Below are 26005 nucleotides of genomic sequence, written 5' to 3' on the forward strand. Positions count from 1 at the left end.
TCTAATGACGACTGTCTTCTCTAATTAAACATTATGCAAAAGTATTTGGGTGTAAGTAATCTCTTTCTATATATAACGGCTTGCTGTGTTTTTTATTTCCTCTTTAGGTAATTCCTTTCTTTTGGTAATTCTCTTAAGAGTTTTGCTATTATTGAGTCGTTGCCCACCATGTCACAAATACCGCAATCGATCTTTGCGCGCAAAGTTCTGAAATCGTGTAATCAGTCGTCTCGGCGATTTCAATTGGCCAACTTGGAAATGTGATTTGATGCCGTTCGACTTTTTTTGTGAAGTGCCGCTAAAGTCCGATTTTACGCCAAATATTTCATTAACGATTCATGTTCTGAAGGAGATTATTGAACAAGCAATTTGAGAGAGAGGTTCAGAAGCCATCACCAAGATACTGGGTTGAAAGGATGCGCTACTTTGAAGCCAGCCCCGGTAGCCACATGCATAGAAAAGTGTTCCATAAACAATGAGAATCCTGAAAAAATTGACTTTTGGTGTGTGGTTGCTACCGCATCGAATACTTTCAGAGACGGAGCGATTATATCCATTCGGTCGACATGACCCAGCCATCGAAGTCGCTGAATCTTTAATCGCCGCACTGTGTCTATGTCGTCGTAGAGCTTGTTTTAAAGCTCATTGTTTCAATGCAAAGATTCAAAAATCTTCCTCAGAATCTTTCTCTCAAATACTACAAGGGACGCGTCATCCGATATTGTCATCACAAAGGCTTCTGCGCCATACATTAGGATAGGCATGATGATATCCTTGTAGTGTGTTAGTTTTGTTCGTCAAGAAAGGACTTTACTACTCATTTGCCTACTTAGTCCAAAATAGCACTTTTTGGTAAGAGAGATTTTCCGTTGGGTTTCAAGACTGACATTGTTATCGGTGTTAATGCTGGTTCCTAAATAAACGAAGTCGCTTACAATATTAAAATCAGGTGAGTACGCTTACTTTTTGTTTGATGATAGGAGGTACTTCGTTTTGTCCTCGGTCACTGCCAGACCCTTTCGCTTTGCTTTATTATCCAGTTTGGAAAAGGGAGAACTAATGCGCGGTTGTTAAGGCTTATGGTGTGAATATCATCGGCATATGCCAGAAATTGTACGCTCTCATAAATAAATAGCTAATAGCTATTCCCAAGAAATACGAATGCATCAGAATTTTATATTGATATAAAGAAGTATTTTCTTATACTTTTTTCACAATTTTTTTTTTTTTAATTTCTTTTTATAACTTTTTTTGACATTTGATTCTTATTATCATTAAAAAAATGTTTATTTACAAATGTATTGGACGTTTACTCTACAACAGCGGCAATAGCTTAACCTTAACTCAAACTTTATTGTTTGTATCCTTTGGTTGTACGTGTATCATTACTTTGATGGCGCCACCATGTCCATAACGTGCCGTCTCGAATGCCTTGGCTGTCTCAGTGATGTCAAAGTGGTGGGTAATCAGTCGTTTAACATTTACCTTGCCGGAAGCCACTAACGACAGCGCAGCAGGATAGCTAATAGAGTATTTGCATTGTCAACAAATTTTTATTTAATATAGCTATAAAGTGATGACTACTCACTCATTGCAATAACGGAATACTCCTCGTATATCGACTTCACGTGCTAAAGCGTTAATCAGCGGAATTTTAGGCTCCGCAGCACCCATGCCCACAATCACAACACAGCCTCCCGAGCGAGTAGCCTAAATGTTTTATAAATACATACATATGTATAAATGTATAATAATAAATAAATAGTTGATAAAATATATTCCATAGCATAGGGCACTCACGAAAATGCTCAAACGTGTCGTTGACTCAGCACCACAGCAATCGATCGTCTTATCTGGTTCGACGCCCATTATCTGATGTATCTTTTTCGCCGTCTCTTCTGCGGTGTCATCCTTATTCATCAATAATGTATGTGTAGCACCTAACTCCTTAGCCACATCTAAGCGTTGTTGTACCAAATCCGTAATAAATATCTGTTCTGCGCCCATTGCTTGTGCAGACAGCAACGTTACCAAACCAATGGGACCGGCACCTAATACAAGCACCTTCGATCCAAGCCCAACACCGGCACGACGGCAAGCATGTACACCAACCGACAGTGGTTCCAGCAATGCACCTTCTTCCATGGTCACATGGTCAGGCAATTTGTAGCAAAAATCGGCAGCATGTTTGTAATAGCGCGTGAGATTCCCGTCATAGGGTGGGGTGGCGCAAAATACCATGTCGGGACAGAGATTATATTGGCCATTCTTGCAGTGGTCGCAGTAACGGCAAGGTACACCCGGTTCACAAGCAACTCGATCGCCTACAGCGAGATGTTTCACTTTGCTTCCCACTTTAGCCACTATTCCAGAAGCTTCGTGTCCGATAATCATTGGCTTGTTGAGCACAAAATCACCGATGCGTCCATGGACCAAATAGTGTACATCTGAGCCGCAAATACCTACGGAGTCCATTTTTAAAAGTACCTCTAAAGGGGAGATGTAAGAAAAATTTTAATTTAGCTTTATAAGTTTCCGTCTGTAAATGTCCAGTGAGAACACAAACCATAATCAGCGATTTCTGGGATGGGACGTTGTTCCTAGAAAGAAAATAATAAATATTTAAATTAGTATTTCGTATGGTGCATATTTTAAAATTAATAACGACTTTAATAAAAAAACAAATATTTTCATTGGGGTATTTCTTCTTTAGGTATGATTCAAGGATGAAAGATTACGAGGTTTGGCCTACAGCTATGGTGAAAAACAAAATTGTGCGAGTAACCAAGGATGATAGATTACCAGTGGGAGAAAATTGTGAGGGGAATTTTGGCCACACCACTTGGGAGATTGTGCAGCCGAATTCTGCACGATCATTTCATATGTATTCACACACTCGTCCAATCAGTCGTTGCTCAAACAGCAACGAAGCATGTTGGCAGCCGAAATTTGTACGATAATTCACACTCTCGTCCAACCAGTCGTTCTGATGGCAACGAAGTTATTTGTTATTGGTTGATTTTTTTCGTAAATCACCAACACAATCTCAGTTTTTTTGTAAGCACATCCCAAGTGACATCCGCTCATCAGCTGATTCTATCAAATTCGCTCAGAGACGATTAACTCTGTAGGTATGTGTATGACTCACCTGATTTATCTCACAAAAATCTAAATTTTCAAAATTTGTTGAAAAATAATTACTTATTCATTAAAATCTGTTTTGTCTCCTGCAAAGTAACAAAAAATTTGAAAGGTCAACTTACTTTTTGAACACCTTGTTCAGAAATATGTACGTATGTATATGTATGTATGTATGTATATGTTCAATCAGTTTTAGCAAGTTTTGGCCCAAATCGTTAGAAAATCTTCTACTCAAGCAAGACAGAAGTATTGAGTTCGATTCATTTATTACCATAAAGATCATCGAAATGGACTTAAATGGTAATAAATTTCGGAAAGACGGAAATTTCCAAACAAAGGTCAATTTGCGGATTTAGTCATATAAAGGTAATTCTCAATGCCAATAACGGGGATGCACGATGCAGTGAATTCATAAGATGGCGTCTTCCGAAAAACGCGTCTTTTATTCTAACATTCTTTATGGTTATTTCTCTAAAGGCTAGACGATTTGGAGCTCAGAATGCTGCCCAAAGTGAAAGTTAACACACGCGTAGGTGTATTCAAATCGACTGCCGGCAGTGGTAATTAAAATTTGTGAATGCAATAAGCTTTCATTTAATTGGTAAGCCAAGTAGAAGACAATTATACGTGACACTTGAGTATTTGACTAATAAATTGAAACTAATTAGACCGTTATTAATTTTCCTAACAATTTTAACAAATTTCAAACACTAAAATGAAACTCTTTTCTTCGCCCCAACTACTTAAAACCATATGACAGTTTTCAATACACAATAGCCGCGATATCATTTTATGAGCATAAAAATTCCAATCATAAAGAATTTGAGTTTATTTACTTGCAGATACTGGTATCTTTATCATTAATAAGTTTTATGTATATTACATATACATACCTATAGCAATAAACTTGAAAGTGTTCTTAAATATTTACTATCCAAAATCATTTGTTGCTTAACAAAATTACGCAAAACAAATGCATGTATGTACATACACATATGTATGTGAATGAACTTGTTACGCATTCTTAGCGCCGATCAAAGCAAGAGCGCAGACGAGCCCACAACGAAATTAAACACATATAAAAGGCATACAAATATTCATACATACATATGCAGATGTAGGTGTCTATTCCCTGCAGTAAATTAGACTAAGACTAGAGACAAACCATACAGCAGAGCTGATAATGAGCTACCCCACCGTGGTTTGCTGACGACAAAGCCGAGTGATTTTGAAGACCAATGTCACCGAATGTTATAGCAGCAGATCCGTACACATGTATATATGTATATGTATAGATAAAAGTTGTGTATTGTGTACGTATTTCGTATTTTGTATTTTAATATTTTTACTACATTTCTCTTGAATAGCGTATTGAGAAGTTATATGTGAATATGTATGTACATATGTATTTATATGTATATGAAAATAAAAATACCGAAAGATTGAAAGAAAGTGGAATAGAAAAACAAAAAAAAAAAAATAACAGCTCATTATTCAGTAAAATAATAAAAAATTTCAAAAAACTAGACGAAAACAGAAAAAACTAAATTTTTAAACTGTAGTAGAATGCATTACTGAGCTTCAAAAATTATCGAAATTATCTGTATATAGCAAATAATGAACGCAAGATCGCTTTCGGAAATAAAAAGTGTAATCAATATCCAAATGCTCATATAATAAAGGTCAAAAGTCGGTCAAAGTCGGTAAAAAATCGACGTTTTTAATTTTCGCTGTCCACGAGTCGCAATAAATTGAATTACATATATTAATTTATATTTTCCTGGAGGTACTCCTCACTTTAATATAAACCATTTAATTTTCTGGTTTAATGTAAGCAATCACAAGACGAATTGAGTACTATAGGTGGCGGCATCCCCAAACAGTTCTTTATTTTTCGCGATTTTGAAGTTGAAGTCTGACGTCAGTTCGCTTTCCAATACAACACAAACGAGCAAAACAAAAGGAAGGGAAATTACATGTTTGTGAAAATGCAGTGAATGGCTTGGTAATATTCGGATATGTGAGTTTTAAAGTTAACTAAAAAGAAAAGTCGCGAGATAAATTCTAAAAGCGCAAATGAATATAAAGCCTCCAAATACAGTTTGTTTGCGATTATATGGGGCAGACGCCGTGGTAAGAAAATGAGTGTGTGTGTGCGTATAATTTCTTGTGTTTGGTTGCTTCCATTTCGCCTACTCTTACACTTCATAAACAAATAATTTGTTTGTTTATTCATGGGCTTTTACGACACAGCGAATTTGGAAGGCGCAACCATGCAACCGCAAAGGGGACGCCCATAGATGTTGTTTTAAAATAAAACAACAAAAAATGTTCATGGCCCATTTTCATAAAAGTTTCAATAATTTCAACGAGTTGTATCCATGGTTAAAATTGTACATCTGTCTACTTGACTAATGCCAAAAATGGCATACATAAATAGTACAGGAATTATTCACTACCAACATCTAGGCGTCATTTTTGAAAGGCCCTTTATAATATGTACAAGATGGCGCAAAATGAATCATTACATTTTCAAAACAAAAAGATTTTGAGTGATGGAAATCTAGATTTTAACTTTTACGCAATGGAGCACTTGCCTGTTTTTATACTGCAGTTGTCTAATGCAATAGTGTCAAATATGATTGCCATACGATACCATTTGCAAAATTATAAATCGGCAGTTTGGGTGATTAATTTTGGGGAAAAAGAAATCCATTGTTTTTGCATAAATGGTTTAAAATTGTTTTATGGTCGACCTCTAGTTCCTGGCCGACATTTTCTTTAACATCAAAAATGCCTGAACGGAATCGACGAAACCGAAATTGCAAGTAATTAGCTGTTATAGTATCAGCAACATAAACACTATTTACAATTTCAGCGGCCGGGCGTGCATTTTTGCCTTAATCAAAGAAAAACTGTTAAAAGTACCGAATTTTCTCTTTGCTGACTTATATTGTTAACACCCTGTAACTCACAACTAAAATGTCACCTTGACAACGATCATAAACTTAAAATTGTTTGATCGGTACTTTACGAGATATCGATCACTACAGCCATCTACCGACAAAATAATAGATTTCTTTTTCCCCCCAATAAAATATGCATATATGTATACCTATGTATGTACATAAGCCTGTTCTTAGAAACCTCTATTATTAATACGCTTTATTTGTAAGGAGAAAAATTTAAAATAATTCTTCAATATTTATTATCCAAAATCGTGTTTTGCTTAACAAAATTCCATTTATACAGAAATAATACAAATGCATGCATACAGGTGTATGTATGTAAGTTAACACATTCAGCGTTGAAAATGTTTGTATCATATCATATCATGTATCATATTGTGAACATATCACAAAGTTGCGTCTCACGGGTAAACGACACCACACGCGCAGGAATAAAGCGCTGACCGCGCATTTCCTAAACTTAGGAATTTTCCCAGCACATGCAGATGCAACGTGACCTGGCCAAAATCTAGTTGTAATATAGAAGTAAGAATATTTTGTAAATTTAGTTTTTAAGTGAACAATAAACAGAAAAGACGTGGACTCCTGTCCACGCAATAATTTTTAAAAACTCAAATAAATAAATGAAAATTTAACTGGCGCCCGAGCAGGGACCGGTTTAAATTCCGCGTTTAGTATTAAAACCGAAAATTAATACGAGTGAAAAGCTAGTAGTATACCGCGACGTTAAATCGAAAGTTTATACGCAAAAAAACTAATAGTGACACGTTTAATTAGGTGAAATATACACACGTTTGAATACGGCCAGCCACCTAAAAAGAAATTAGCTGCAGTGCCGCCTTCAAAAACAAAAAAGCGGAACCGGTCAGGAGTAGAGAACGAGGCCCCTAAGTAACTGCAGGACTGCAGAGGAAAAGGACGGCAGCGAATGCCAAGCCGCTCTGCCCGCACCACAGGACTCCCAAACAAAAAGGAGATGTTGCTGACCCCGATTATACTAATATCGTAAGCAATAAAGTTAAGATTATATACTAAGTATTACAAAATAGGAGAAATATTAGAAACAAATATTTAAAAGAAGTGGAAAAAATAAAAACTGCTTGTACAGCCAATAGTAAAGTAAAGTATTTCAAAATAAGAAAAATATTAGAAACAAATATTTAAAAGAAAGGAAAAGTGTTAACGATTAAGAAAAATTTTGATTAAAAAAGATGAAAAATAATTAAATTGACCTTTTTGAAAAAGGAGTTATAGTGATTAAGTGAGAAAAATAAAATTTTATTAAATGGATTAACTTAACCTTTGAAATTAAGTTTTAAAAAAATAAAGAAATTAATCGAATTGATAGTGATCAAATCTAATGAGATAGCCTTTGATTATGGGAAATCCTAGTATTAGGAAAATTTTTAAATAAAATAAGGATAAGAATAATAAAGCGATAACAGATTGTAAAACCATAACAAAATATAACAAAGTTGAGGCACTTAAGAGATCCTCAAACTTATAACATAACCCTAATTCCGCGAATCCTTATACGGACCCTCCGGAGTACAAAGGGCCCTCTTCCCAGAAGAGGTTACATAAATATCAAATAATAACAAAACCTATTGAATAATTTCTAGGATTTAAAACAAGCTAAACAAATTTTTAAACAATCAAGGAAAATTTTATACAGGAAAAAAAAAAAAAATTTAAAAATGATTAGACCAAGCATCCTTGGAAACCCATCTTCCCAAACACCCCCTCCATCTGCTTCTAATACGGACAGACCAGCTTCGAGCGGCAATCCTGAGTTAGAGCAATTAATCACTTCCATTGTGACTAGGGTAATTAGGGAAGAAGGACGACTAAACCCAAATTCTGAATTAACAAATGCCACGGACGAGACGATAAGACCAGAACATCGCGGACAACTTTCCGACTTAGATAAAATACCGGACATAGTCCGTAGCCTGCGAGAATTTAATGGGAATCCAGGAGAATTCAGCTCCTGGAAGAAAAGTGTAGACAGGGTTTTGAAAATCTACGAATCCCTTAGAGGTACCCCAAAATACTACGGAATCCTGTCCGTTGTGCGAAACAAAATTGTTAGTAATGCCGACATCGCATTGGAGTCGTACAGCACTCCCCTAGACTGGAAGGCAATATCCAGATGCCTTACTCTACACTATGCTGACAAAAGAGATATCACAACTCTTGAATGTCAACTGACGTCCCTAATTCAAGGAAACGGGACTATACAAGAATTCTACCAAAACGTTTACATTCACTTATCCCTCATTCTCAATAAGTTGAGTAGCCTCGAAATGAGCCAAGAATCCTTGACACTGCTGACGCAGACTTACAGGCATAAAGCCTTAGATACTTTTATACGAGGACTCAAAGGAGACCTCCCTAGACTCCTGGGAATGAAAGAACCCGAGGATCTTCCTCAGGCACTACACTTGTGTCTTAAATTGGAAAACCAAGTTGCTCGCAGCAGCTACGTATTCACCCAACCAAGCGCTATGCGAAGGTTTAATGTAAACCCACCACCACTTCCACCAAGGAGACACCTTGGCAAACCCCAGCCATTCTTCCCACAACTCGCATACATTCCAGCACCACGTGCACAGCCACAATACCAACACCCTCCTCAATATTACCAACAACCACCCAGAAACTATCAACAGACTCCCCAACAAAACCGAATTTTTCAACAACCTTGGCAAAACAACCGTCAAGCGCAGCCATTCAGACCAGTTGCTCCGAAGCCACAACCCCGTCCAGAGCCAATGGACATCGACCGTTCTATCCATAGTAGGAACGTGAACTATATAAATAAACCTACTTTTAACAGACCAACTGAGAAAAGGCCATCAAACTTTTCTCACCAAGTACCCCTCAAACAACAGAGGAACTTCCATATCAGATCAGGAGTAGAAGAACCGAAATGCACCTTAGACGACCAGAAATACAGGACAGAATATACTTCAGACTTTGACGAATACCATATGACTGACACATCATACGACCAACAACCTCAGGAATATTTTGAAGACCGTGAAGACTATATTGACGTAAATTTTTTAGGATGCAGAGTTCTTCGTTACCCTACATCGAATTTAAAACGAAGAACGGCGATTTTTTAAAAATTTTAATAGACACGGGATCAAGTAAAAATTATATCCAACCGCAGCTCGTAGCAAAACCCATCCCCAACGAAAAACCCTTTTTCGCAAATTCGATAGCAGGCCAAATTGAAATAACTCACAATACAATTATTAACATGTTCGGAAACACAAACCTGAAATTTTTTATTTTACCCGGTTTGAAGTCATTTGATGGTATTATCGGCAACGATAGCCTCAAAAAACTTCACGCGACCATTAATGTTCATGATGACATCATTAAATTCGGCAATGGCAAAGAAGTCAAAATTAAGCAAATGCTTTCCCCTACAGTAAACAAAATCGACGTTAGAACCGAACATATGACACCTTCCCAGAAACTTAAAATGCAGCAATTTACACAAAGGTACAAACAACTATTTACCGACCCAAATGAAAAGTTAACTTACACTACAACAGTAATAGGTGAGATACGAACTTCTTCAGACGCCCCTGTATATACAAAATACTATCCGTATCCCGTAGGAATGAGAGAATTTGTCAACAATGAAATTCAAACACTATTAGAAGATGGTATAATAAGGCCATCGCGTTCCCCGTACAATTCTCCTGTATGGGTAGTTCCAAAGAAATTAGACGGGAACACATTGGGAAAATTTGTTATGTCTATATTGATGACATAATAGTGTTCGGCGAAAATGAAGAAACGCACGTCCAAAATATCGAAAAAGTCTTTCACACTCTCGAAAATGCTAATATGAAAGTGCAGTTGGACAAATGCGAATTTTTTCGAAAAGAAGTCGAATTTCTAGGCTTCGTCATTTCACCAAACGGTATAAAAACAAATCCTTCTAAAGTGGAAGCAATCCGAAATTTCCCATGTCCGAAAAATTTGAAAGATTTAAGATCTTTCCTTGGACTTTCCGGCTACTACCGCCGCTTCATCAAGGATTACGCTAAACTAGCGAAACCCCTGACTTCGCTCTTAAGAGGGGAGGGTGGACGCGTGTCCAAAAACGCATCTAAAAAAAAGGAAATTAAATTTGATAGCGCAGCATTACAAGCCTTCAACAAAATAAAATCTTCTCTTGTTTCCCAAGAAGTGGTATTGGCATATCCAGATTTTAAACAGGACTTTCACCTCACGACTGACGCATCTAACTACGCATTAGGAGCTGTTCTCGAACAGTCAGGAAAACCCATTTCATACATTTCACGATCACTAAATAAAGCCGAAGAGAATTATGCCGCAAACGAAAAAGAAATGCTGGCAATAATATGGGCAATTAATACGTTTAGAAATTACTTATACGGTTCACCAAAAGTGGTAATCTTTACGGATCATCAACCATTGACGTTTGCGTTAAGTAATAAAAACAACAACGCAAAAATGAAAAGGTGGAAATGTATCCTTGAGGAATATAACTATGAACTAAAGTATAAACCAGGAAAAACCAACGTAGTTGCCGACGCGCTCTCCAGGCCTCCAAAAACAGGATGTAATGCCCTCTCAACAGTTACTTGCCATAGTAGCGACAGTTCATCCCATGACCGAATTCCTAGTGTCGAAGTACCCGTTAACGTATTTAAAAATCAAATTATTTTAAATATAGGTCCAACGTCTACATACCAGTTTGAAATAGTTTTCCCGACGTACCACAGGCACATAATAGAAGAAACGAATTATGATACCACAAAACTTATAAACCTCCTGAAAAGATATTTAAATCCTACCGTGATAAACTGCATAAAAACAGATGAATCAATCATGGGCAAAATTCAAAATATTTATCCAATTCACTTTAGAAACTACAAAATCAGATTCACCCAAATCCAAGTACAGGACATCATTAATGATCAAGAGCAACAGGAAATCATAATAAAAACTCATCGAAGAGCACACAGAAATAGCTGTGAAAATAAAATTCAAATTTTAGATAACTACTTTTTCCCGTCTATGTCGAAAAAAATAAAAAATATAATACGAGAATGCTCAATATGCAATGAAAATAAATATGACCGGCATCCCAATAATCCCGAGTTAAAGAAAACCCCGATACCTGAATATCCAGGACATATTCTTCATATCGACATTTACATAACCGAAAGAAATCTAGTTCTTACCGCAATAGATAAATTCTCTAAGTACGTTCAAACTAGAATAATAAATTCAAAAGCAGTTGAAGACATAAAAGAGCCCCTTCGAGAATTACTATTTCTATTTGGTGTCCCAAAAGCAATAGTAATTGACAACGAGCAATCCCTTAATTCCGCATCAATAAGTTTCATGATAGAGGACACTCTCAATATTCAAGTTTATAAAACTCCGCCATATAAAAGTTCTGTCAATGGCCAAATCGAACGTTTCCACTCCACACTTACAGAAATAATTAGATGTCTGAAGGTTGAACGACATTTCTCATCATTCCCCGAACTTTTAGACAGAGCAGTTTATGAATACAATTACACGGTACATTCAACGACAGGAAAAAGGCCCATAGAAGTATTTTTCGGACGAAATGTTAGCACAGACCCAACACAGTTTGAGCGCGCAAGACAGGAAAACATTGATAAACTTAAAGAAAAACAGACTAAGGACTTAATCCAACACAATAAAAAAAGGAAATCAATAAAAACTTATATGCAAGGAGACATTGTATTTATTAAAATTGACAAAAGATTAGGATCAAAGATATCTCCAAAATACAAAAAGGAAACAGTCAAGGAAGACAGCAGCACAACAATACTGACCGAATCTGGAAGAATAGTACACAAAAGTAACATCAGAAGTTAGTCGTACTTGGTTCACATAAAACAAAAAAACAAAAGATTATTTTTAATTATAAAAAAATATGAATTTATACCAAAGTTTTAACTCATACTAATTTAAATTCACATCTATCGAATTTAATTAATTTCAACAAAATTAAATTCCATTAAAATTAAAATTAATTAGTATAATGGATAATAGGAAAAAAATCGTTAAAAATGCCATAGGCTTTCGATCTTTAGATAATAAGAAAAAAATCGTTAAAAATGCCATAGGCTTTCGATCTTTAGGTAATAGGAAAAAATCGTTATAAAATGCCATAGGCCAACGATATAAATTTAAAAGGGATGATCTACCTTCCAATTACAGGATTCATCTCCTCCGAATTACTAACGGCGAGGTGGAAATCTTGGACTACTCCAACTCCTACTTAGTGACCATTAACAATGGACTTGCCAAAATTCAGGATGGCACCTTTCGACTTATTCATCTGATTGACTTAAAAAAATACGAAATACTTTTGACGGACATTCATAACCACATAACAGAAAAACTACCTAAGGACAGTTTCCTTTATCCAATTCTTAAACATGAAACCAACCAAACCCTTGAAATCCTAGAAACCCTTAAACCAATAAGTAAATCCCGTAATCCAAGATCTATCAATTTACTAGGCACCGCGTGGAAGTATCTTGCAGGATCACCAGACCACGACGACCTAGAAATTATTAATAATAACCTTCTGAACTTAAATGAAAATAATAATAAACAAACAATAATAAATGAACTGTTTAGTAAAAGGTTAAATAATATAACTTCTATAACGAATTTAATTTCAAATGCTATAAAAAAAAGTAATAATATATTATAATAGATGAGGTAGTAATAGATTTACAAAGCAAAATAAGACTAATTAAGGATGAATTAATAAATATCAAATACGCCATACAATGGGCAAAAGGAAACATTTTAAACACTGTAATATTAAATAAAAATGAAGTTAAAATTGCTTTAGATGAACTTAAAAAAGATGAAATGCCTTTTAACAACGCAGAGGAAGCGTTAGAATTTTCAAAAATAAATGTATTAAGTAAAGATATGATAATTGTTTATATGGTTAAAATCCCACTTACGAAAAGCGAAACCTTTAGAAAAATAATTTTAAGACCTGTTATAAAAACGGAAAATATTGTAATAAACATTCAATTTAATGAAATTTTAAAAATAAGAAATTTAATATATGGCATTCGTAAGCCATGTGGGAAATATAATGAAATTTCGATATGTAATATGAATAATTTAATAGATTTAAGCGAAGATAAATGTATAACTAGATTATTAAGTAGTTTGAACTCCAGCTGTTCAATGATGTCAGGTCACAACTTAACTGCTGTGGAAGAAATCCAAACGGGCATAATACTTTTAAATAACTTTAACGGACTAATACAAATTAATGATGCTACTCAACAAATGAATGGGACGCATGTCATCAAATTCTATAATTCATCAATAAAAATTAACAATCGACTTTACAGAAACTTTGCATCGCAACCATTTGAAGCTATTCCCTCTGTCCTACAGCTAACTCCAGCCGAAAATAAACACATAAATTTATTATCGTTAGAAGTACTGCAAGAACTACAGATTAACAACACCCAGAGGATTGAATTTTTGAAACATGCCACATTGTCCATTGGAACATTTGCAATACCAATACTCATTGCACTAATAGCCATATCAATCATTCTTCTCAGACGTAAATCCATCAAGATTGAATACGTTGAGAAGAAGCAGGAAATTCCATCAGATATTGGTATAACAACCTTACCTTGTAATGGCAATATACCCCCAACTTTTATTAAATTCAATGACCTACCCTACTTTTAATGATCGAGGACGATCATTCTTAAGAGGGGGATAGTTAACACATTCAGCGTTGAAAATGTTTGTATCATATCATATCATGTATCATATTGTGAACATATCACAAAGTTGCGTCTCACGGGTAAACGACACCACACGCGCAGGAATAAAGCGCTGACCGCGCATTTCCTAAACTTAGGAATTTTCCCAGCACATGCAGATGCAACGTGACCTGGCCAAAATCTAGTTGTAATATAGAAGTAAGAATATTTTGTAAATTTAGTTTTTAAGTGAACAATAAACAGAAAAGACGTGGACTCCTGTCCACGCAATAATTTTTAAAAACTCAAATAAATAAATGAAAATTTAACTTGTATACTCGTATGAACGTGATAAACATTCTTAGCGCCGATCAAAGCTAAGAGCGGAGACGAGCCCACAACGAAATTAAACACCATACATATATTCATACATACTTATTCATATGCAGGTGTACGTGTATATTACCCGTAGTAAATTAAACTAATACAAGAGATAAACTCCCCTGTGACTTTGCAAATCAATTTCGTTGATTGGCTTAGAACTCGATCTATACTAATGAAATATTCATGAAAGTACATACATATATGGGGCGTTCCACGTCAACCGGACCAAAGCTCTGTGCAAAATTCTATGGGATGAAAATAATCATATAATATGTCAAAATACTCGTAAACTCATGCCCTTTCAATTGCAAAGTGGCAAATTTGAAAATTCAAAATGGCGTCATTAATGTGTCACCTCAAAGACACTAAATTCCAAAATTTGCAAATATATCTATCAATTACTTTTAAAAATAGGTTCAAAAATGATGACTCATGATATATTTGAATGTTTTTGGGGTCGCTGATTACGAATCTGAAATCAGATTTTCAAAATTCAAAATGGCGGATCCAATATGGCGGACATTTTTCGAAAATTTTTTTGGATTTGCTTGAAACTCATCACTTGGGGGTTTTCGGGGTCGCTGATTACGAATCTGAAATCAGATTTTCAAAATTCAAAATGGCGGATCCAATATGGCGGACATTTTTCGAAAATTTTTTTGGATTCGCTTGAAACTCATCACTTGGGGGTTTTCGGGGTCGCTGATTACGAATCTGAAATCAGATTTTCAAAATTCAAAATGGCGGATCCAATATGGCGGACATTTTTCGAAAATTTTTTTGGATTCGCTTGAAACTCATCACTTGGGGGTTTTCGGGGTCGCTGATGACGAATCCGATGTCAGTTTTTCAAAATTCAAAATGGCGGATCCAATATGGCAGATATTTTCGAAATTTTTTTTAATTTGCTTAAAATTTGTTACTCGGGGGTTTTCGAGGTCGCTAATGACGAATCCGATATCAGTTTTTCAAATTCAAAATGGCGGATCCAATATGTCAAATCAATGTTGTTTTATAGCCCTAAAAAGGGCTGATTGATGATTTATTTTTTGGTGTTTTAGCTACTTTATTAGCCCTGAAAGGGGCTGATTAAAGGTTTATTTTTTGGTGTTTTAATTAATTTATTAGCTCTGAAAAGGGCTGATTGATAGTAACTCTCTTTAAATGGTTTTATATTTCAAAACGGCTGATTAATATTGGACAATGGCGAGCGGTTCATGGCCATTCGAGTACCTATAAACGTTGAGTTTATTATGTGGTGTAACTATAAAACAATGTGCTGATTGGATTTTTGTTACAGAAGGTGCCGCGGAAAATCTCTTGTTTAGCGAACGTTTCATTTTTTCATGTTGCTGTTTTGAATAAATAAAAAATTGAATCGATTTAATGTGCTCTTTTGCCCAATCAAAAAGAGCTTTGGCATTCAAAATGGCGTCTTGAGGTTTACGTTGTAAACTGGCACGCGTTGCTTCTCTTTTTAAAACTGCTCCAACGCCATCGCATGCTCCTTTCCCATGAGCAGTTGCATGGAAATGCCACTCAGCCTTTACATTAAAATCTTTTTCGTGGTTTATTAAATTTATTATTTGGTACCGATTTTTGTAGTGCTGTTTAGCCCCGTCAGTAAAATAGTATATTTTTTTGACATTTGGGCATACTTTCTTTATTTCCGGTATTACTGTCTGCTGTAATATGTAAACTGCTGCAGTATCATGCGTTGTACAGTCTGACAGTAATACAATACTGCGGTGCTTCATTTCATTCCCTTCCTTGTAATAGAAAACTGCAGGATGTATTGTGCATTGATCATTATTATAATGAAATCCTTGCACAGCATCCTGCGCAACATAAGTATAGTTTTCAGAAAAATCACACTGCAATATTACTTCGCCGTCTTGAAGATTTTTTTTTTTTTCCTGAAAGTACTCAGACTGCCTCTTAGCGATAAAATGATGCGGTAAAAGTTTCTTAAACTGAGTGGACATTAAGGTCTTAGACGTTAACACAGAAAAATGTGTAAAGAAAATCTATCACATCAATGTTACTACAAAAACAAATGAATACGAAACAAGCTTCACACATATAGGTCTTAAACGCAAACAAATTAAATATGAAGAAAGAGAATCTAACAGTTGAATGTTATTTCAAAAACAAATGAAAACGAAGCATACTTAACACATTAAAGTCTCAAACGCAACAAATTGAATATTTCGAAAGAAATTCAACCCCTTCAATGTTACTACAAAAACAAATGCACACGAAACAAGCTTCACCCACTAAGGTTTTAGACAAAAACAAATGAAATATGACGAAAGAGAATCTAACAGTTGAATGTTAAGTACAAAAACAAATGAAGATGAACCATACTTAACATGTTGAAGTCTTAGACGCAACAAATGGAATATTTTGAAAGAAAATTAACTTCTTTGGCTAACAAGTTAAGATCTTAGACTCTATTAAATGATAAATAATAAAATAAAATCCAACACTTTAGTGTTAGTACAAAAACAAATAAAGGGGAAGAAATTCTAACATGATGAGATCGTTACGTAAACAACTGACTAGTGTTAAATGAATAGTCAACACTTATTGAATTTTTAGAATACTGAAGTCAGAATTGCGATCAGCTACCTAAGAACTTACAAACTTTCAAATAATTCAATACGTTTCTTAAAAATTATCTTTCACATTGAATCCACTATTTAAAATTTTTTAAATTCTAACATCATACTCGTGATCTGCGACCTCAAATACCTCCGAGTAACATAGTTCATGTAAATTCAATTATTCTTTTAAAATTTCAGTCGCCATATTGGATCCGCCATTTTGAATTTTGAAAATCTGATTTCAGATTCGTAATCAGCGACCCCGAAAACCCCCAAGTGATGAGTTTCAAGCGAATCCAAAAAAATTTTCGAAAAATGTCCGCCATATTGGATCCGCCATTTTGAATTTTGAAAATCTGATTTCAGATTCGTAATCAGCGACCCCGAAAACCCCCAAGTGATGAGTTTCAAGCGAATCCAAAAAAATTTTCGAAAAATGTCCGCCATATTGGATCCGCCATTTTGAATTTTGAAAATCTGATTTCAGATTCGTAATCAGCGACCCCAAAAACATTCAAATATATCATGAGTCATCATTTTTGAACCTATTTTTAAAAGTAATTGATAGATATATTTGCAAATTTTGGAATTTAGTGTCTTTGAGGTGACACAGTAATGACGCCATTTTGAATTTTCAAATTTGCCACTTTGCAATTGAAAGGGCATGAGTTTACGAGTATTTTGACATATTATATGATTATTTTCATCCCATAGAATTTTGGACAGAGCTTTGGTCCGGTTGGCGTGGAACGCCCCATATACATATTTGCATATATGTGAGTAGATGTACAAAAGGTTTTTTTAAAGAACATATACATAATATATTTGATATTTTTACTAATACTTTTTGAATAGAGTATTGGGAACTCATAAATGAATTTAGTAACTAGTAATATCACTCAGCTCATGTGAAATGAGTAATTCTTTTTAGTATGTTTTTTGTATACAAAGTCTCGAGAACTGGACAGAGAGTGAAAGTGCGAAAAATGAAATCCAAATTCAAAAAATCCACTTACTGTTATTTTTTTCGTGCCTACCAGAAAAATAAAAGACGAATTTCACAATAATGTCACGTAGCACCATTTAGTATGATATAACATGAGAAGAAACATAACATATGGGCAACAATTGAAAACAACAACCAAGTGAAGCTTTTTTTGGAGATATGCACATATGTTTTTTTGTTTATTCTCTGATAAATTATACTCGGACATGTAGAGACATTCCTAAATTGAAAAAAAAAACCCTATTATAAATAAGTGTTTGGGATTGTGTCGCGTATTAAGAGCTTCGATGATCATAAAAAACGAGAAGGGCATAAAAAGGTTGTTGATATACATATGTAGACGTTTATGAAAATACCAAATTATATTCTGACTAGCATTAAGAAAAAATTAACTTATCTGTAGTATCACGATTAACATTTTCAAGTGCATTAGTAATTACCGATTGCATTGGTGAAAATAAAATAAAGGTTTTAAATGATAAGAACCAACATTAAAGCGTTTAAAACTTAATACGTATGTTAAGTAGCTGTTATAACGAATCGAAAAAGTCCCACTACTCGACTGGGGTAGATATCGTACATATCACCTTGACACCTCTGCAGTCGATTGGGGAAATAAATATTAAAATATTTACTAATGTACATAACTATATAATATGTAGCGCAGCTACAAAAAGAGGGTATTGTTGTCCAATGTTCGTGTTTTCTATGAGTTATCTATATTTTACGTCAAGGTCGGCTGTCGGTAGCTTTCAGAAATATAATGAATGCCCCACTGAGGGGAATTGCAAACCTTGCAAATAGCCAATCTCAAGTTGCAGAGAAAGCCTGGCCTAAACTAGGTAAAGTGCTGAGTGTCATGCTTTTATTTTTTTTCACAGAAATTAGAATGAGGACCAATTTTTGTGTTATATTTTAATTGATCAATTGACTTTAAATACTTCATGCTTCCCCTTATTCATTAACAGCGGATGTTAAAAATACTTAATTCGTGCAGCCAGTCGGAACGTTATGAAATATTTAAAATATTAAATACATATATTGTATAATTTCAAAAATTTAAACACGTTTGTACCAAGTGATCAATTATCCTCCTGTACAACTTGTTCTTCAAAAATCTTAAATGAACCTCTCAAATGCAAGAAATTCTTCAGTTCTCTTCCTACCAAGGAAATCTTGAAATTAATAATAGATACTCAAAATTTAATTTTTCTCAAAGCCTGGCAATTTTTTATACCTATTTTATTTCAAAAATAGCTTAATTGGGAAATCCTACCACATTCTTAAGAAATTCTTCAATTACCGTTAAAAACTCACCAAACGTAAATCTTCAACGCCGTGCAACACTGCAGTTAAGTTATCGTTTGCCATTTCTATTTTACTATTTCACCAATTGATAAAACAAATTCACACTTGTCTGGAGGAAGTATTCCAAAAATTGACTTTTCTGAAGCAATATTCCCAACAAACTAAAATATAATCAATACGTCGCGCTAGAAGTTGGCTCTGTTCAATAATAGTCACCGGTGCTGGTTGCGCTCGGCATGGCTCTTCGTGCTCTCTACTCAAATGTGCATACACATGTGTATACATGGTTAAGAGCATATGTATGTATGTATGTGTGTGTGCATATGAGTTCTTGCTCAAATTGTAAAATAGGTCGAAAATAAAAAAAATACTTACATTCTTCAAGCATTCGTTATTTTAGTTTTTATTAAGGTAATTGGAAGTGAAGCGTTGCAATCAACCAAGCCGCGTGCGGTTAATACAGCAGTGGGTGGCCATACCAGGTTGCATTAAAGCAGCCAGGCTGGAGAATGCAGACAAGTCATCGACATCCCAGGGTCGCTGTAACACTACTAAAGCGTTTAACATCCGCTGGTTCGAACTCTATGAGAGCAAAGCGTAGTATATGTTTCCACTATGGCGTGGATATTCAGATACATGAGGGATTACAGTATTTTTGCCTTCCAGACACATGCCATTATACACAAAGTTGCCAAAACAACAATTACAAAAACTTGTAATTGTTATTCCTAAGTTATGCAAGTAAGCGTTCGTTAACGCCATAAAATCCATCACTTAAAAATTGCACGAGTAAAGTGACAGTTCATCGCAAGGGAGACGCTTATTTTGTGTTGGGGAAATTTTAGCCTGAAAATATTATGCATCAGGAATACCTATGACAGAGAACGTTAAATCTTCGTGGAATGAGTAGCCCCATGATGGAAAGAATAATGAGATGGCGCCTATCGTGGTACCGTTACTTTGCCCCCAGCGAATTTGACAACGAGTTACGTCGTTTTAGCACCAGTATGGCTAGATTACCATTTTCGTAACTTGATTTAGCATTTGTTTTTTGTTATTTAGTCTCGGAGTTTTAGTTCTTTTTTCATGACATTTTTTTAGCCTGTTCTATTAAGTCATGTTTATAATTTTGTAAAATATACAGTTTTTTAAAATTAGTTCAATAATTCTTCTTCTTCTTCTTAATTGGCGCGATAACCGCTTAGGCGATTTTGGCCGAGTTTAACAAAGTGCGCCAGTCGTTTCTTTCTCGTGCTAACCGGCGCCAATTGGACACACCAAGTGAAGCCAAGTCCTTCTCCACCTGATCTTTCCAACGCAGAGGAGGCCTTCCTCTCCCTCTGCTACCACCAGCTGGTAGCACATCGAATACTTTCAAAGCCGGAGCGTTTGTAAAGCCCATACAGCTCATCGCTCCATCGCCTGCGATATTCGCCGTTGCCATCGTACAAAGGTCCAAAAATCTTACGCAGAGTCTATCTCTCAAACACTCCAAGCGTCGCTTTATCGGATGTTGTCATCGTCCAAGCTTCTTCGCCATACGTAAGGACGGGCATGATGAGAGCCTTGTAGAGTGTTAGTTTTGTTCATTGAGAGAGGACTTTACTTCTCATTTGCCTACTTAGTCCAAAGTTGCACTTGTTGGCAAGAGTAGCACTACGTTGGATTTCAAGGCTGACATTCTTATCGGTTCTTAAATATACGAAGCCTTTTACAACCTCGAAGTTATAACTGTCAACAGTGACGTTTGTGCCGATACGCGAGTGTGCCGACTGTTTGTTTGAATACAGGAGGTGCTTCGTTTTCAATAATTCACTCAGTTTTATTTAGCTTTACAATAATTCACTTAGGTTTATTTTAGCTCAGTTTTATGTGTGCGTGTCGGGTGCATGACACTTGCCAGCGAAAAAATCTAAAATTTTTGATTTTCATCATGCAAAAGCCGACAACAAGTATGTGTGACACAAAATAAGTACGTGTGTCAGCCGGCAAGCACACATACATATAAGCTGCTGGACAGTAAATGCATGAGCGTGTCGCCGTAGCTTTATGCCAGTTCGCTCTCTCTGTAGAACACAAGTGTGTTTTTAAAAATAGATACATACGTACGTGCATATGTGCGTTTTGATATAGTAAATGCGTTGAGAGGCAAATGTACAGTGTTTACAAGAATTCACTGATATATCTTGTTTAACACTCCTAAAGGGTGTTTCTAGTACAGTTTTTTAGCAGTGTTTTGTTTGTTGTCACAATCCACTGGCATCTCTTTTATCGGGTGTCAAGAAGAAGATCTATAAATTACTAAAATATTTTTTCTTTCTAATAAGAGAAAAGCGTTAAGATCCTACTTGGTTAATCTGAACGGTTGCTCCTCCCGGAACCTTGCCGTTAAGTAGTGAGAGAGAGCTATGTAATTACATATATATACGTTAGGTTAGGTTAAGGTGCTTGCAAATTGCCCTAAGGGAGTAAAGAGGCCTACCTAAGCCTGGATACCCACGTTTATACCACTTATCTGTGCAGAACTTTTCCGCATTAATAGAGGGTAATTCCCAATGAAGTGAAACCATTTCCGCTGTCTAATAAAACATAAAATATTGTGAATGGCTGTAGATTCCAAGTTTGTCAGTGATTAAAGCACTAACAGGTTAAACTGCAATATCGTATTCTGGCAACAGCGGGACAGTGGCTGAGAAATTATCAACATCTCCACTTTCTTCTCGTCCCTACAGCACGTTGGCGATGGCGAATTTCGCAGCCGATGGAACGATGAGCTGTATGAGCTTTACGACGACATAGACATAGCGCCGCGAATAATGATCCAGCGGCTTCCTTGGCTGGGTCATGTCGCCGAATGGATCCAAACCCTCCGGCTCTCAAAGTATCCGATACGGTGCCATCTGATGGTAGCAGAGGAAGAGGAAGACCTCCTCTGCGTTGAAAATATCAGGTGGAGAAGGACTTGGCTTCACTTGGTGTGCCAACCTGGCGCCGGTTAGCACGGGAAAGAAACCATTGGCGCGCTTTGTTAAACTCGGCCAAAATCTCGTAAGCGGTTATCGCGCCAATCAAGAAGAAGAGATTTAATGGCAGTTTGATTATCAGAGTTAAAAGAGATAATATACTCGTAATATAATGGCATTATGTACAACAATGCAGCAAATCAACAATCATCTGTTTATGGTTAAACCAAAATACAGTTACTATTAGACAACGACATTGCGGCATGCCTCCTCTAATCGATTACAGTGCTGCCAATAGGCTGGTGCAATCAGCAGATTTATGTGCTTATAGGTATTGCACCTCTAATTTAACCTTTAGTTTCAGCCACAGCACTTCCAATTATATGCCGTTTCCTAGTGAATGCCGCTGCTGAACCTATTAAGTGAAGAGAGCCACTGACTCGGGGTCAAAGTTCTCAACGTTGTCCTACTCAATTTTTTCTGGGATTATTGCGAAAAACTTAATTTCAAAGGAGAATTGTGGAGCACTTTAATCTCGCTCCCGGTATGTTCCCGGAAAAGTTCCTGGAAATTTTGAGTGCCCAAATCTGAAATATTTCCAGGGTCGGAATATGAGAACCATATAAAAATAATTAGGATTGGATATTTTGTGTCGAAATTATGGATATTTTATTTCGGTATACGCGTGATACCAGAATAAAAAATTAATAGCAGGAGTGCACTAAAATGGATCTAAATGCAGCTGGAAACGCGCTTACAGTCAACAGATTGTATGGGTTTTAACTAAAGATGGTTTCAGCAAGGCGGCCATGCCACACAGCCGATGAAGCAATCAATTTATTGGAAAATAAATTCACTGAAACGAATAATTTCGCGACATTCGTCACATTCGACATTTAACGCTTTTGGACTATTTTCCGCGTGATGATCCCAAAAATAGAATTTATGTGAATAAATCAGAAACAACTTAAGACCTTCAGTACGAAATAACTATAGTACTCCTATGCCACATGACAGATGGCCACGGTACTCTTTACGGAAGTCTATGCCATCTTGAACATGGCATACTGAATAATTGAGAAAAAGTGGCGGGATAGCAGTATTGGAATTTGTAGTGACAGTCAAGTTGCACTGAAATCCCTTGATAACCCACGCTGCTCTTCGAAATTAGTCGGTGAATGTAAGACAAAACTGAACAGTGTTGCAAAACACAACAATGTTAGTCTTATTTGTGTGCCTGGACATTGTGGTATTACAGGGAACGAGTTAGCTTAAAAACTGGCTAACAAAGGCTCTATGGATTGACAACTTCAAGAGGTCTACCCATAGAGGACGTTGGTCGGGGTTGAACTCGCGCAGAGGAGCCAAGTGCTTTGTGAAAGAACCAAACAGGAAAATAGCGACCTTTCGCCTAAAACTCAGCAGAAAGGACCTGAGAGTACTGGTGGGTGTAATCACAGGGAACAACGCATGTGGTCAGCATATGGCTGCTATGGGGGTCGTCGACAGCCTGATATGCCTATCCTGTCTTGAGAATGACGACACTGCATAGCATTTTCTCTGTAGCTGTCTGGCGTTTTCCAGAATCAAATTTAGGATATTGGGTTGCTATATACTGAGTATGGATAAAGTTCATACTCTTCCTCTTCCGGATCACTTAAGATTCATCAATGAATCCAAGAGATATGTGGAAGAGTGATCTCAAACTAATTTTTCCGTCTTAACACCCACTTTTTATCTTTCCTATCTCTCTATTCTTTCTACTGAAATCTATCCGGGTGGTCTTCTGACTGAGTGCTTGGACTTGTCCAACCCCCACAAATCTAATATAATCTAATCTAAGAAATAACATTCAGTAAGAAATTACCGAAATTATTCATAAATGTCATCAAATGTAGTTCAAAAACTTCGCATCTGTAAACGTGCGCGCAGAAGACATTTAGAAAATATCATTTATTCTTAAAACGCAGACCATCTACCACATCCATGGAAATAAACAGATAAAGAATCCTCATTCAATTTAAACTAAAAAATATACTCGAAACTGAAATACCCTGTATTTAGAACGCCTTGTAGCGCAATAGTTGGGAAAAATATAAACAAAATTATATTTTTACCAGTGCACTTTAGTCCACTTCACCAGTGAGTGTCATTGACTGAAGTGTTATTGCCAATTACGTACATTGATTTGTATATTTTTACACACATAAATAGTTTAGTTATTAAAAACGCTGTGGGGGTATTTTGTGCTTGAACATATTTATATATTAATCTGCTATAAATAACTTTGTACGTAAATCGCTTTATCAACTTGTACATATATGAGATAATATAAATTGATTGCTGTTTTTTTTTCATTAAAATCACTACTTTGGAAGTCGTTTTGCGTATGATAAGCCGTGAACAAGCGGACGCACAAGACATTCCCAGAGATTATTAGCATTTATAAAAGAGATAAGCTGCGAAAGGCAATGTTGTGTATTTTACTTCTATGTATGTATATCCAAAGACTAGGCACTTTTACTTGTAGAGAGTCATATCCAAAAATAAAAAATTTAGGGGGAAAGATACTAAAATATAAATCTTGTATGATTGGCCAACTATTGTAAAATAAAATGATTATTTAATGATTTACTGCCTCTGGCGACTACTAAACATCGGACTGGGACAAGTTTGATAGCACTCCAATGTACCTACATAAGAGGCCAGGATATAGGCAGAAGATGGCCAAACGAACAATGCATAGCGTGAGACCATCTAGAAATCCGATCAGGGCTTTTGTTACATAGGTGTGTGAAGAGTTTGTATGTAGATGTAACTATTGGAAATACCCGAATAAAGGCGTTAGAGAAAGGTCGGTCAGTGGCTAATGAACCTTCTATGTTAGATCATAGGATTATTAATAGAACGCGAGAAGAGATTAGAGATAGAGATTTTTAATATAAGACCGAACCAAACTGAACATTTTCAAGAGCCCAAGTAATAAGCCAACAATGGATTTTAAAAAATTCAGTATTTTTAATAAAAAAGCAAAAATGGTACACAAGTTTGAATCATACTCGTATTAATTTCAGCTTATCTATACTATAAAGGTGAATGCCTGTACGTTGTCCGCGCATCACTACGAAACGACAACACCAAATGACGTAAAAATTTTAATACATTCATATTTTCACCCAATGAAGGTTATAGGCATGTTTTTATGATGGAACTCCTTTCCCACAGCTCTCAGGCCGCGCCACCAGTCTCATTCGTCACTAATAATGGAATATTTGCTTAAATTTAATCTAAAAAATCTTAGTTTTTCCTATTTCCCACTATTTATAGCACACTCTAGACTTCATAATCCGCATAAGCTGTTCAACTATGACCCAAATGCAAAGTTCAAAAACGGTTTGAAATAGAAAATTAATAAAAATAATTTTGCTTGATATTTTTCTGATTGGTTGTTTTGATTTTATTCAACGAGGCATAGCAACGGATGCCGGGTATTGTAATTTTGTGGTTTTTAATAAAAAAAAGAGGTTGTCTGTAAAGTCGGTTTACTGACGATAGTTTAACGTGACAACGTCATAAGAAAATACTAATGTAATGGTTGCAATTTTCAAAACAAAATTTTAATTTTATTTGTCTGATAGATATTTTGTATGGATATAGAGGAGGAGGTAAATGGAATTGCAATGGAATAGGTCAAGTTACATTTACAAAAACGTGAAAAATTACGAAACATTTATCAAATTCATGAAAGATATCTTCAATTTCGATTGTGCATCAGACGTTAATAAGTCAACAACACTAAGAGGCACCATCATCGATTTGCCTTTTTCAAGACACTTTACACTCG

The 26005-nt window shown here is 35.7% G+C and overlaps 1 protein-coding gene across 1 annotated transcript; it reads right to left on the minus strand.

The window, feature by feature from the left end:
• Nucleotides 1-1224: 1224 nt before the first annotated feature.
• On the minus strand, nucleotides 1225-19367 carry LOC128871543 (sorbitol dehydrogenase-like). Its single transcript, XM_054113376.1, has 5 exons — nucleotides 19208-19367; nucleotides 2567-2600; nucleotides 1801-2489; nucleotides 1589-1710; nucleotides 1225-1522 (listed from the first exon to the last, which is right to left on the minus strand). Exons 1-5 carry the CDS (start codon nucleotides 19259-19261, stop codon nucleotides 1345-1347), a joined length of 1077 nt encoding a protein of 358 aa, XP_053969351.1. The 5' UTR covers nucleotides 19262-19367; the 3' UTR covers nucleotides 1225-1344.
• Between the last annotated feature and the right edge of the window lie 6638 nt (nucleotides 19368-26005).

Source organism: Anastrepha ludens, chromosome 2 (genome assembly GCF_028408465.1).
Source record: "Anastrepha ludens isolate Willacy chromosome 2, idAnaLude1.1, whole genome shotgun sequence".
In the NCBI taxonomy this organism is placed as follows: domain Eukaryota; kingdom Metazoa; phylum Arthropoda; class Insecta; order Diptera; family Tephritidae; genus Anastrepha; species Anastrepha ludens.

What these genes read in the sequence shown, in the direction of transcription:
- LOC128871543 (XM_054113376.1), bottom strand. Translation starts at nt 19,261, where the DNA reads ATGGCAAACGATAACTTAACTGCAGTGTTGCACGGCGTTGAAGATTTA. An exon ending in GCGTTGAAGATTTACGTTTG is followed by an intron (nt 2,601 to 19,207) that starts GTGAGTTTTTAA and finishes TTTTCTTTCTAG; the next exon opens with GAACAACGTCCCATCCCAGA. An exon ending in CCCAGAAATCGCTGATTATG is followed by an intron (nt 2,490 to 2,566) that starts GTTTGTGTTCTC and finishes TCTCCCCTTTAG; the next exon opens with AGGTACTTTTAAAAATGGAC.